Source organism: Tigriopus californicus, unplaced genomic scaffold (genome assembly GCF_007210705.1).
Source record: "Tigriopus californicus strain San Diego unplaced genomic scaffold, Tcal_SD_v2.1 Contig137, whole genome shotgun sequence".
In the NCBI taxonomy this organism is placed as follows: Eukaryota; Metazoa; Arthropoda; class Copepoda; order Harpacticoida; family Harpacticidae; genus Tigriopus; species Tigriopus californicus.
The window spans coordinates 23224-35723 of record NW_026738593.1 but is presented as its reverse complement, the minus strand read 5'-3'; the positions used below and the strand labels follow the sequence as shown (position 1 = coordinate 35723).

The 12500-nt window shown below is 43.6% G+C and overlaps 1 protein-coding gene, 1 long non-coding RNA gene and 2 other non-coding genes across 6 annotated transcripts in view; 1 reads left to right on the top strand and 3 right to left on the bottom strand.

Annotated features, from left to right (window-relative positions):
• LOC131892529 (large subunit ribosomal RNA) overlaps positions 1–1076 on the bottom strand; it is a 3598-nt gene extending 2522 nt beyond the window's left edge. The window contains exon 1 of the ribosomal RNA XR_009374570.1: positions 1–1076. This exon is cut by the window's left edge and continues 2522 nt beyond it. This is a non-coding gene — a ribosomal RNA (large subunit ribosomal RNA).
• Positions 1077–1298: 222 nt separating this feature from the next.
• On the bottom strand, positions 1299–1451 carry LOC131892532 (5.8S ribosomal RNA). The gene has a single exon (XR_009374571.1). It is a non-coding gene; the product is annotated as a 5.8S ribosomal RNA (ribosomal RNA).
• A 2031-nt stretch (positions 1452–3482) lies between these two features.
• Positions 3483–12500, top strand: part of LOC131892527 (uncharacterized) — a 22164-nt gene continuing 13146 nt past the window's right edge. The window contains exon 1 of the long non-coding RNA XR_009374568.1: positions 3483–3609. This is a non-coding gene — a long non-coding RNA (uncharacterized LOC131892527). The remainder of the gene's footprint in view (positions 3610–12500) is intronic.
• LOC131892526 (uncharacterized) lies at positions 4822–8467 on the bottom strand. Of its 3 annotated transcripts, none has more exons than XR_009374566.1 (10): positions 7828–8467; positions 7348–7760; positions 6863–7264; positions 6404–6802; positions 6095–6341; positions 5808–6030; positions 5408–5746; positions 5194–5305; positions 5056–5134; positions 4822–4991 (listed from the first exon to the last, which is right to left on the bottom strand). XR_009374566.1 is itself a non-coding variant. In XM_059242341.1 (8 exons), exons 1-8 carry the CDS (start codon positions 8374–8376, stop codon positions 5277–5279), a joined length of 2601 nt encoding a protein of 866 aa, XP_059098324.1. In that variant the 5' UTR covers positions 8377–8467; the 3' UTR covers positions 4822–5276. The 3 variants fall into 3 exon arrangements, 1 of the variants encoding a protein (XP_059098324.1); XR_009374567.1 differs by having other exon boundaries at positions 5056–5129; XM_059242341.1 differs by having other exon boundaries at positions 4822–5305.

Sequence of the window (12500 nt, the reverse complement as noted above, 5' to 3'; positions counted from 1 at the left end):
GGGAAACTTCGGAAGGAACCAGCTACTAGATGGTTCGATTAGTCTTTCGCCCCTATACCCAGCTCCGACGATCGATTTGCACGTCAGAATCGCTACGGTCCTCCATCAGGGTTTCCCCTGACTTCAACCTGGCCAGGCATAGTTCACCATCTTTCGGGTCCCAACGTGTATGCTCTTGCTACTCCGCGAGAAGCGAGGTCTCTACGAAGTGCCGGGGTTGCGATCACAAGGACATCACCCCTCAGTGACATGAAGCCACCTTTGCTTTCACTCTGCCTATGGGTTTAGACAACCCATTGACTCGCACACATGTTAGACTCCTTGGTCCGTGTTTCAAGACGGGTCGGAGACGCCGCCGACCTACTCACGACAGATATGAAGGCCGTGTCAGCAAAGACACTCGCTATACGAGCCTCCTTAACTACCCGCCCGCGCCGAAGCCAAACACCCGGGGCTGGCAGCAAGTCGAAACTCGCCACCAACTTCACCCAGGTCTCGGTCCAGCACGAGTGGTTCGTCGTGTGAAAGAGCGAGAGAAGAGCAGCCAAAACGCCACCAGACACCAGGGCCAAGTCATTGCTGATCAAGAACCCCAATGACGGCTACGCTCAGACCTGAACCTCCCACTCCGACTTCGAGGTCGTCTCCGTTTGCCACTCCACAGTTTCACGTACTCTTGAACTCTCTCTTCAAAGTTCTTTTCAACTTTCCCTCACGGTACTTGTTTGCTATCGGTCTCGGGGTCATATTTAGCCTTACGTGGAGTTTACCACGCACTTTGAGCTGCACTCCCAAGCAACTCGACTCTAGGGAAAAGTCAGCGCGAAAAAACGACCGCCGTACGGGCCTATCACCCTCTATGGGCCGTGGCCCCAGTCAAGGTGGACTTGGACTGGCCATTCCTTCGCGAGAAGACTCTCCCAAACACCACATGCCACGTGACAGATCTGCCAGGGGTTCGGTGCTGGGCTCTGCCCGTTTCATTCGCCATTACTAGGGGCATCACAGTTGTTTTCTTTTCCTCCGCTTATTAATATGCTTAAATTCGGCGGGTAATCTTGCCTAATCTCAGGTCGAAAAATGGGTTAAAAAAAATGGACGTTGGCACCGTGTGAGAGGGTGCCAACGTCGCGTTTGAGGCCAACTCGAACAGCTCTCGAGACCCAAGTCATCGTGACAACTAGGGAGTCTACAAGCCAGGAACGAGCTCGCCAATCCAGGTTTAAGACCACCATTCCTTACACAAGAGAAGGAACGGAGGGTCCAATGCGAGAAGTCAATCTCGATGGATGTTTAACCGACCCTGAGCCAGACATGGACAGTAGAAAAACCACGGTCCGCAATATGCGTTCAAAGTGTCGATGTTCATGTGTCCTGCAGTTCACATTCCGACGCGCAGTTAGCTGCGTTCTTCATCGACCCCCGAGCCAAGTGATCCACTGTAAAGTGTTTTTTTTTTAGGTTTGATTCTTGGATCCTACGACACACTCTATCCTGGACAGACGAGTTCAGAACTTTGTGCTGAGGAAAATCTTAAATGCAACGCGGGTTTTTACAAAGCTCCACACGGGTGGATAGTTTTTGGGAACAAATGGCACCAATTCATGGGTGTCGCTCGAGCGAGGGCTAGGGCGAAAGATCCTTGCGACGGTCTCGATCCTACCGTACCACCAGGCACCTCGACAACGGGCGTGAATTGGGCGAAAAAAAATCAAAGCGAAAAAAAAAAAATTAATTTTTTTTCGCAAAGACCCGAAACCAAGAATCCGAGCACACACGCTCAGATCCTCGGTTTCGTTGGCATCCTCGCTCAATACGGGAGCGAGGCTTCAAAAGACGAAGGCTCAACAAACTTGCGTTCGGAACTCTTCCTCCCGAGAGGTTGTTTTTTGATTATCGTGCATTGCCTTGAACGGGCGAATGACACAGACATCGGTAATGATCTTCCGCAGGTTCACCTACGGAAACCTTGTTACGACTTTTACTTCCTCTAAACGCTCAAGTTTGGGAGTCTTCTCAGACAACATCGAAGGTTTCCCTCCAAAGGTCCGATCCAAATACCTCACTAAAACGTTCAATCGGTAGTAGCGACGGGCGGTGTGTACAAAGGGCAGGGAGTAATCAACGCAAGCTTATGACTTGCGCTTACTGGGAATTCCTGGTTCACGGGGAATAATTGCAAGCCCCGATCCCTACCACGAAGGGGGTTCAGCGGATTACCCGGTCCTCTCGGACAGGGAAGACACGCTGAGCCCTTCAGTGTAGCGCGCGTGCGGCCCAGAACATCTAAGGGCATCACAGACCTGTTATTGCTCCATCTCGTACGACTAAATGTCGTCAGTCCCTCTAAGAAGAATTCTCTGCGCAATTCCAAGAGACGCAGAGACTAGTTAGCAGGAAAGAGTCTCGTTCGTTATCGGAATTAACCAGACAAATCACTCCACCAACTAAGAACGGCCATGCACCACCACCCACCGAATCGAGAAAGAGCTCTCAATCTGTCAATCCTTCCAGTGTCCGGGCCTGGTGAGATTTCCCGTGTTGAGTCAAATTAAGCCGCAGGCTCCACTCCTGGTGGTGCCCTTCCGTCAATTACTTTAAGTTTCAGCTTTGCAACCATACTTCCCCCGAACCCAAAAGCTTTGATTTCTCGGAAGCTTCCCGCAGGGCCTACAAATAAAACGCCTGCGGATCGCTAGCTGGCATCGTTTATGGTTAGAACTAGGGCGGTATCTGATCGCCTTCGAACCTCTAACTTTCGTTCTTGATTAATGAAAACATTCTTGGCAAATGCTTTCGCAGTAGTTTGTCGCCAGACGGTCCAAGAATTTCACCTCTGTCGTCTGGATACAAATGCCCCCGACTGGCCCTATTGATCATTACGTCGATTTCAGAAAACCAACAAAATAGAAACGACGTCCTATTCCATTATTCCATGCACGAAGATTCAAGCGTGTAAAGCCTGCTTTGAGCACTCTAATTTTTTCAAAGTAAACCTGTGGGCATTGCGTGACACTCGATGAAGAGCACCACGCAAACTCCCACACCAAAATACACGGGTACAATGTGCCAGTAACGACAAATATCGAACCGACACCAACCCGCCGAGGTCAAACTACGAGCTTTTTAACCGCAACAACATTAATATACGCTATTGGAGCTGGAATTACCGCGGCTGCTGGCACAAGACTTGCCCTCCAATGGATCCTCGTTAAAGGTTTTAAAGTGTACTCATTCCGATTACCGGGCCTCGGATGAGTCCGGTATCGTTATTTTTCGTCACTACCTCGGTCTTTTATGACCAGTGGGTAATTTGCGTGCCTGCTGCCTCCCTTAGAAGTGGTAGCCGTTTCTCAGGCTCCCTCTCCGGAATCGAACCCTGATTCCCCGTTACCCGTCAAAACCACTGTGGGCGTCTATGCCACAGTCGACAGTTGATAGGGCACACCTTAGAAAGATACGTCGCCGGAACGAGCCGTGCGATCAGCAAAAAGTTATTCAGAATCACCAACAAGACGGCCGTGAAGCCGTTTGGTTTTTGTCTAATAAAAGCACCCCTCACACAACGTAAAGGGAGTTGTAGCATGTATTAGCTCCAGAATTACCGCAGTTATCCAAGTAACTGACACTATCCAGTACCATTCAGTACATAGGAATCTTGCCCCTGTGTACTGACCAAAAAATGCGATCAATCCCCCGGGCTGATACCGGATATGCGGGCGCGGGCTAAGTCCAGCTTTTAGGTGTGAGTCATATAACAGATGGGCTACAATCTGACGTAAAGTTTAGCCCAATCCCATGACTGGTTGTCGAGATATAAAGAATATGTCATTTTCACCAAATCAGCTGTAGCTCCCTCAGTTTTGAGTTCTGACACTCATGCAATATTGGTGCGTGACCTCCTGCTCTTTCCGGTTCCAATGATGTATAAAACGTCATGCTCTACCCAGGACACCACTACAGGACACCACTTTTTGTTATTTCAACTTATGTACTGAACTACTATATACACCTTACTACATTATCTCACATTTGGGAAGTTAAGGGAACGATCTAACATTGATAAAGTTGTAGTCAAGCTACAGACATGATTTTTACCTTTTTGGAATCCTCTCACCCATAGCTAGAGTTCTTATTACCGAACCTAAGTTGTGGGACCGCTCCCTTGGGATTTGGCACCGGTGTGGTGTCCACTTGCAAAAAGCAGGTATCAATCCCCTGAGATGATCGATGTTTTTGAAGGCCAAGGACTTGTCTGAGCCAACCCGCCAATAACACAGACCCCCTCTAAAATTGTGTGCTGAGCTCAAAAATGGTCTTGGATTTGTTGTAACTTCAAGGACGGCCTTTCTGGAAAATGCGCTCGTTGCCTTGGTATTAGCAGGGGATAGATTTTCCTCAAACGAACTCGATCAGTTTACGGCCTTTTTTCGATGTTTCAAAGGTCAAGTATACTAGCCCTTGACGCCCTGAGTCCAAATCAAGCCTTAGTTTTGCCGTAGCTCATCAGGGAGCAAAGATATAACGAAATCAAATGTGGTGCTCTCATGCTAATACCAACACTAGTGGGGCAAGACTTTTCTGAGAACATAGAGGCTTGTCAAATTTTGAGATTGACGTTTTCCCTTCTCAAATTTTGGATTTGGACTAATTTAGGTAGCGTTGTCACTTCTATTACTGCAGATTTTTTACCAATCTCGACCCATACACACTTTATTTGGCCATTGGCCAGACAGGCTGGTCAACTACGAATATTTTTTGTAAGAAAATTGCGGTTTTGACTGTAATATATTACCATTTCTTAGAAATAGAGTCTGTCAATGACACGTTTTTCCATATATTTTCCCGACTTCTTTGGATTTACTTTACACTTTCGATATTTTTTGACTTAAATAAAAGCTCGTTTCTCTTTCTTTGAAGGACTAGCGTTGCATTGGCATTGGTCGTAAAATCGTCTGCAAACCATCCATTGGTTGCCATTCAAAGATGACCTGAAAACAAATATTGGAGTTTTATCCAAAGAAAGAAGATCACATTTCTTTCATCACATCTTACCTTTTCAAGGACATAACTGATAGAAGAAGGATCCTCCAGCAGGAAACATGAGGCAAGAGAAGAAGAGTGTGGCACTGAACTGAAAATGAGGAATTGTTTGAGCAATGTCCAGTTTCATGTTTGGAACACTTCATTTACCTGGTGGAACAATAAAAACGGAGTATCTACACCAGTTAAAATTAACATGGCATTTAAGGAGTTTGGATCTGACATTTTCGCACTTAATCGTCTCCTGGAGCGTAGGCCAGGGCTGAAATAGTGAGTTTGAAAATGACTGAAAGTAGAACCCAGTTGCTTTTCCATGCAAACCCAAAATCATAAAGTAGAGGTTTCAATCATTGGCATGTCTTACCCATTTTTCGTAACGCAGATCGGATCCTTTGTTTCAATTTCCTCTCATTTCCATTGACTTGAAGCATCACCTTCTTGTGCAAATTTCGATACTCTTCATTGCCCAACGCTACAGCAATAGTTTCGGTTGTGATTGTAATGATATCCCGACAAAGGAAAAATCGAGCCATTAGATCTCGTTCATCATCAGAAAAGGGGGCATGGGTTGTTCTCATGGGAATCTTTGCAGCACCCTCAGAAACAACAAACTTCTTCTGGACAGCTTGGATTGAAGTAGTGGGGGGATCAATGACTGGAAGGGGTTCCTTGAGCACAGCTGGGTGCGTAGTTGAGGTACAATCTAAAGTTAGAGATTCTTTTCAATTCAAGTTTTGTACAAAATATGTAGTCTCCAAAATCACCTTGAGTTTTGCCCGAAGTATTTCCATCTGAATCAGATGAATCAGTGGAACTGTCAGATCCAAGTTCAGTAGACTGGGGAGGATCAATTCCAGCCAAGGCATTTCCAACCATATCAGTTTGGTCTTGTGCCACGTCAAATCCAATTTTGCTTAGCTCCTCTTCAGTAACAGGGCATTCAAGTAAGTCTTGAACGCGTTTGACAATTCGCATTGTACTAGAATCCTATGTCAAAGAAATATTTGATTGAATCTCACAATTCAATATGCCTAATGTTATCAAATCTTACGTCAACACGGTAATGTTGATCAGCTGTTTTGTTTGCATGGCCCATGAAGTTGGCTGTGTCCTTGCGAATTTGCTCCTGAGCCTCTGTGTCCTTTTCGACAATTTCATTTGCAAATTGAGAGTAGGCTTTGCGCAAGGCCATGGATGTGAAGGACAAAAGATGCGGGTCATGAGCGTTTTTTATCCCCAATTTCTTTACCAGAACAGTTCGAACCCAATCAATCCCATGCCTGGTTGAGCCAGGAATCCTGTATGGCCACAAAAGCGTCATTGAGAACAAAACACTCATTAAACTATTGTCAAGACTTACTTGGCTGTCTTGGTGGGGAAAAGTGGGCTTTCATCTGTACTGAGGAGGGCAGTGGGTCCAATTTGTGGTCTGACATGTTCAACATAAGTATTCAGCAAATCCAAAATCATTGGATTAGTAACAACAACCAATGCAGCACCATAAAACTTCATGGTCTTGTGTGCATGGCACCTAATCACCACTCTAAGAGGTTCTTTTGATACTGTTTCTCGGTCATTGTACTCTCCATAGGTGAGACTTCTGATTGCAACACCTCTCAAGCCCCCACTACAGACCTCCAAAAGTCCCATTGTCATGTCCCGAATGGTCAAGGCAGTCAAATCATTCTTGTTTAACATTTCATAACAACTCCTGTTGATCTTCTTGCAGAGAGAAATCAGGTAAGGAGATTGCAAAAGCCTGCAATATGATTGACAAGTCAGAATTGAAACGTGAAAAATTCCAAATGCAAATGCTTACCTTCGGCAGTAAAGCCTGACAAGTTCAGGTTGAGATGATAAGCTCTTTGCTTGCCGTTGGACCTCTCTGTTCTTGTCAGTAACAGCCTTTGCATCAACACAACAAGTCTTGGAATGATTTTTGATCACAACAGAGGCGTGCTCAATCATATCCTTTGCTTGATCCTTGACTTGGTTGTCTGACATTTCGTAATTGGCATAAACAAAGTCTTGATACATTGATAGAAACAGCAGAAGTGCTTTCCCAACATTTAGGGCCATGGTGGGGGATAGGGTGTGCAAGAATGCCCGCACTAAATGAGATTGTAAAACAACAGCCTCCCCAAAGGGAAGGTTGAGTTTCTCAAAGAGAGCCTTTGGTTCAAAGGTTTCATCCTCTTTCTGGCAGTATTTGAAGAATAACCTGTATGATATGAAGATCGCCATAACACTACCAATTCTCAATTGGAACCAAATTGATTTTAACCACACTTGCTCTAATATTACCTCAGATACCGCCTGTAGGTTTGCTTGGTGACTGGGGCTCTGTTACCAAGAAATTTGACAAAACAATCCTCAACTGAGGAGTTGCTCAAATCCTTAAGGGCTGGAATGGTTTTGGGGCCATCTGGCTTTTGGAGGGACTTCCGCTGCTTGGGAGTCTCCACTACTTCTTTGGCCTGCGCAGCTTTACAGCTTTGGCGATGCTGATGCATGTTTGCCTTTCGACACCCACAATCAGGACAGGTGGAGTACCGCACATAAGAAAGAGTCTTAAAGAAGGGATCATTTTTCTCCCTCTTGTGAATGTTCACCATGTGCCTCTTCAAATGGTCTGCCCGCTTTGTTTGAATGGTACAATTCTCTTCTGGGCACTTCCACCACAGCTCTGCCACAGCAGCTCCAGGAAGTTTCTTGGCCTAGTGATGATTCAACAGTTACAACTCTTTTGAACTTGGTTTTCCGACTTTGCCTTAAAACACTTACATTTGCCACTATTTGGGCTCTTTCCCTATCAGATGGGGCACCAGAGAATTCATGTAAGGATCTAGTTGTAGATTTTGCCGCTTTGGATGAATCTGTGATTGCAGTTTGGCCTCCTTGGCCACCATCCTTCTTGGAATCAGCCTTCTTGGAATCAGCCTTCTTGGCTTTCTTTTTCCCCCCCTCTTCACCTGAATCGGTGCTTGAATTCATTTCTTCATCAGCATCTGGTACATAATCTTTGTCAAGAATGAGGCCCTCCTCGTCCGACCAATGTCCATCAAATTGAGCAAGGTCAGCAATGCCAAACTTATTGAGGACTGGAGGCGCTTTAGGCTCACATGGAACATGGCACACCTTAATCTTCTTTGACCAATGAGTACCAACAACTTTCTCATTCTTACTACAGGCGGGGGAGGAGCTGTCAGGTGTCACTGTTGGTATTGGACGTTCAAAAATCTTCCTGGTCACAATAGGAACTTCCTCTTGGCCATCTGATGACTCAGATGAAGAAGACTCAGATGAAGATGACTCAGATGAAGATGAAGACATTCTACATGAGATTAGATTTCTTTAAATATTTTGAAGAGAGTCCTCCTTTAAATACTTCATGCAAAGTGAAAGCAAATTTAACCAACTCAGTAGACTTGAGTCTTCAAAAAGACTGAATCTCTTAATTTTTGTGTCTAGATGATTAACTCTGCCTTAAATATGTCTAAAAATAGTCTTCAAAAAGACTTAATCTCTTAATTCTTTGTGTTTAGATGATTAAATCTGCCTGAAATATGTCTGTACATAGTCTTCAAAAAGACTTGACCTCTTAATTGTTTGTTGTTTTCGACTTTTGCTTGTTGCAAACAGGCATTTGATTAGAAAGGAGGCAAAGGCATGGCAAAGGAGGCAAAGCAGGCAAAGCCATGGCAAAGGAGGCAAAGCCATGGCAAAGGAGGCAAAGCCATGGCAAAGGAGGCTATTTTACTTTACATGAGTAGCTTTAATTGAGTGCTTACCTAAATGGGAAGTTCAGTACTTCGGCAGTGGGAAGGGCAGCGTCAAATCACTTCACTATTCAAGCACTTGATCCTAGATTAAAAGTAAGAAGCACAACCACTGGACGTTTTCAAAGCACTCAATTGGTCACATGAAATAAACTGATGAAGAATGCACATTGTTCTACGTTTTTATGGGAGATTGTATGTTCAACTTCTGAAGAGAGAGGTTGGCGCCAAAATCAGAATGTGACTCCAAGTTGGCTGGCTATTGTCTAAGCTGGAATGACATTGAGATAATCATGGACTTTGAATGACAATATAATAGGAAAAACTGAAAGCAATCCACTCATTGTGTTGAAGAGTTTGTGACTAATAATTGACCACAAGTTAACAATTGGAAGGTCTTGCTCAACTGAAAAGGGTAAAAAGTCTGACCTTATCCTTGGCATTGTGTGTGTTTTAATCTTTCCCTCTCTTTAGCGTCAAAATGGCCACTTCTGACACTGATGACGGATATCTTGGAGACATTGACAAGCCAAGATCAACAGTCATGGAACCCACGGAAAAGTTGCCTGGTTGGAGGGTAAAGGCACGGTGCATCACTCTAAAGAAGAACAGAAGAGAGCGAATGAAAAACATCATCATGGCTGAAGAGAAAAAGAACAATCGCAAAGAAAAAAAGCGCCAAAGGAAGGAAAAAGGTGTGTAGATATAAGCAATTGCAGATGTCATGGCCAATACAAGTTTCTGACATTAAAATACTTTTGGTATTGCAGCTTATGGACCTGAAGGCCGGAAGCCCAAAATGCAAGAGATGAGTGACCACGGCACTGATTCATGGAACTTGTGGCTCTCTGTGACTGAAACGTCTTCTTGCCAAGGCAATGAATCAGATGATTCATATTTTGAACTTGATAAATATCGAAAATAAAAAGACAGGTTCTGTTTAACGACTTCATTCACTTTTTCATTTCTTTGAGGGCTTCAGTTTAGTGAACTTTGAGGAAAGGTAGGTGAGTATGAACTCCATTCATTTGTCTTGAAAAGGACATTTCATTTTAGCTGTTGTATGTATGTATTGCCTTGAAAAAGACATTTTTATTTCCTTCATCTCTTGTCTGAACCAAATTTGTCTTAAATAAGACATCTTCAAGCTGTATTTCATCTCTTGTCTTAACCTCATTTGTCATGAGAAGACCTTTTCATTTTATGTCTTATCCAAACTACATTTGTCTTTACTCATATGCTCCCTGCAGCGAGGGGGGTATTAAAGTAGTAAAAACACAGTTCCCGAGTACAGCAATGCAGTGGAAAATGATTCTATAGGCAGAGTAAAGGCATAAGAAAACCGTCAAAAACCTATATGATCCAACCCTTTGCTACCTGTGTCATTGCCATGAAGTTTGGAACTAGGTTGGAAGACAACAAACAGAAGGTATACCAATGATGTATTAGGTACTTATATACTACTTCAAAATGATAGCAATTATGTTTATTATATAATAATAATAATATAATATAATGTGAAGTCTACGAAATGCAGGACTTAACAGATATTATATATATTCTGGCTTTTAAACTACAAACCCAAAATAACCTGTTAAAATTAATAATATTGTTTCCCATTTTGACCCACACCTTATTCAATTCATTGCAAGTTGCAAGTTATGATATATTCAAGTACTATTTAATGACTTATGATTTGTAGTAAACCACTTACAGTAGTATTATAAATTGCGGACTTTTGCTTTATATTATATTTAACATGTTGGCCTCTTTAAAAGACTTAGATTGTAATAGAATCCAATATATTGTTACTACTACTAAAGTACCAATCTTACACTATGTCCATTTTGACTCACACCTTACTCAACTGATTGCAAGTTGCGTGTTATGATATGTTTAAGTACTATTTCAAGACTTATGATATGTAATAAGCCACTTTTAGACGTATAATATATCGGGGACTTTAGCATTTTATTATATTCAAGATATTGGCTGACCTAATAGATTTAAATTGTAATATAATCCAATGTTTTGTTACTTCTATTGTATTGCCGTTTTTACGCTATGTCCATTTGACTCATACCTTATTGAAAGGGGATAGGTCCTATGTACTACGCTGTATTAGCAGCCGTACACCAGGACTTAGCCAAAATTTGAAAAAAAATATGTAGCCCCCCTGTAGTAACTGGTATTGGCATTTGGCAACAGTAGATTTTGGGGGGCTTGAAAATCCGGACCTGTGGTATTAGCAACTGGACACCAAGCGAAATTCCGGCTGAACTAGAAGGATTAGAGAGTTAAGACTTAAGTATGTTTGAGCTATGGCTAATGGTTCCATTGTATCAAAAACTCAGGTCCCTAGGGCCTATGGGCGGGGCTATGGCCCTCCAGGCACTGAAGTTGGTTATGGGGGGATTGATTTGGTATTATTATGCCAGATTCTGACCTAAAGTATGTCATGGTGCCCTGTTACTAATACTTTTATAACAATGGGGGATAGATTTTCGGGGATAGATTGAAAATCAATCAATCCCCCGGCCTTTACTCAGCTTGGGGCATGTAAGGGGGGTGGTCATAAGACAAAAAAGGACGGCCTACCTATGGCCTTTAAGACGTATTAGCTCTGCAAAAAAAGTATCCATAAACAAGCCTTGAAACGCCGGGGGATTGATGGGGGGATAGACCGACCCAACACTATCCAGTATGTAGGTGTGATTTAATGAGCCGTTCGCAGCTTCACCTTAATTCGGCTTGTGCTTGGACATGCATGGCTTAATCTTTGAGACAAGCATATGACTACTGGCAGATCAACCAGATAACTAAACGAGACGAAATACTACTGGAATCTTTCGCACACAAGGGTGACCGTGGTCAAAGCCGCAAGACACCCTTGGCGTTCAAGAAGAGCAGAACAGTCAAGTTCATAGTTAAGACAAGACAGAAATCGGGTCCAGTGAAGACTTAGTAAACCTACACTAGACTTATCTCTATCTATTTCGCGTTGTATCGGGATACAACCGTCAACGGATGAACATTCGCCGTCCGATGAGACCTCTCGGTCTTATGGCAATGCTTAGCGTGAAGGATTTTACTCTCTCGCACGGTAAGCAAAGACACTCGGGATACCACATGGGCTGTCAGTCGTTTCATTCACCTCAAAGTAGAGACTACCGAGTGACGACTTCCGCTCCTGCTTCAGGCAACGGCCAAATGAGGCGCTCAAATCCAGTTCTCTCATCCGACCTGCCCGGCTCCAGAGACAGTTAGGAGAGTGCGAGCACGACAGACAAATCGCTCTTCTCTCGCACTCATTCTGAAACTTTTACAAGTGTCAAACCCCAACTCTCTCCTTCCCAGTAAGGAGACCAGAATACGCGCAAAGGAAGAGAAGATATAGCAGTAGTGCAGTAGAAAAGAAGAGCAAGCTTAACACAGCGTAAGAACACGAAACGTGCTAGGCCATGGTGTGTGCAAAAATTTGTGTTGACTATTCCACATGGACACGAACATGGAATGATAAAAAAAAATTACCAGTATCTAGGTACCCTCAAGTTGCACAAAAATCATGCACAAAATCATGCACAAAAATCATGCACAAAAATCATGCACAAAAAGATCATGGACTTGAAAAATGACATTGAGAAAAAAACCATCTTAATCACTCCCTCTGCAGTAAAA

Coding starts and splice junctions, on each gene's coding strand:
- LOC131892526 (XM_059242341.1), bottom strand. CDS start 8,376: ATGTCTTCATCTTCATCTGAGTCATCTTCATCTGAGTCTTCTTCATCT. Junction 7,265..7,347: donor ACCTACAGGCGGTATCTGAG/GTAATATTAGAG, acceptor CATATCATACAG/GTTATTCTTCAAATACTGCC. Junction 6,342..6,403: donor TTCCCCACCAAGACAGCCAA/GTAAGTCTTGAC, acceptor GTGGCCATACAG/GATTCCTGGCTCAACCAGGC.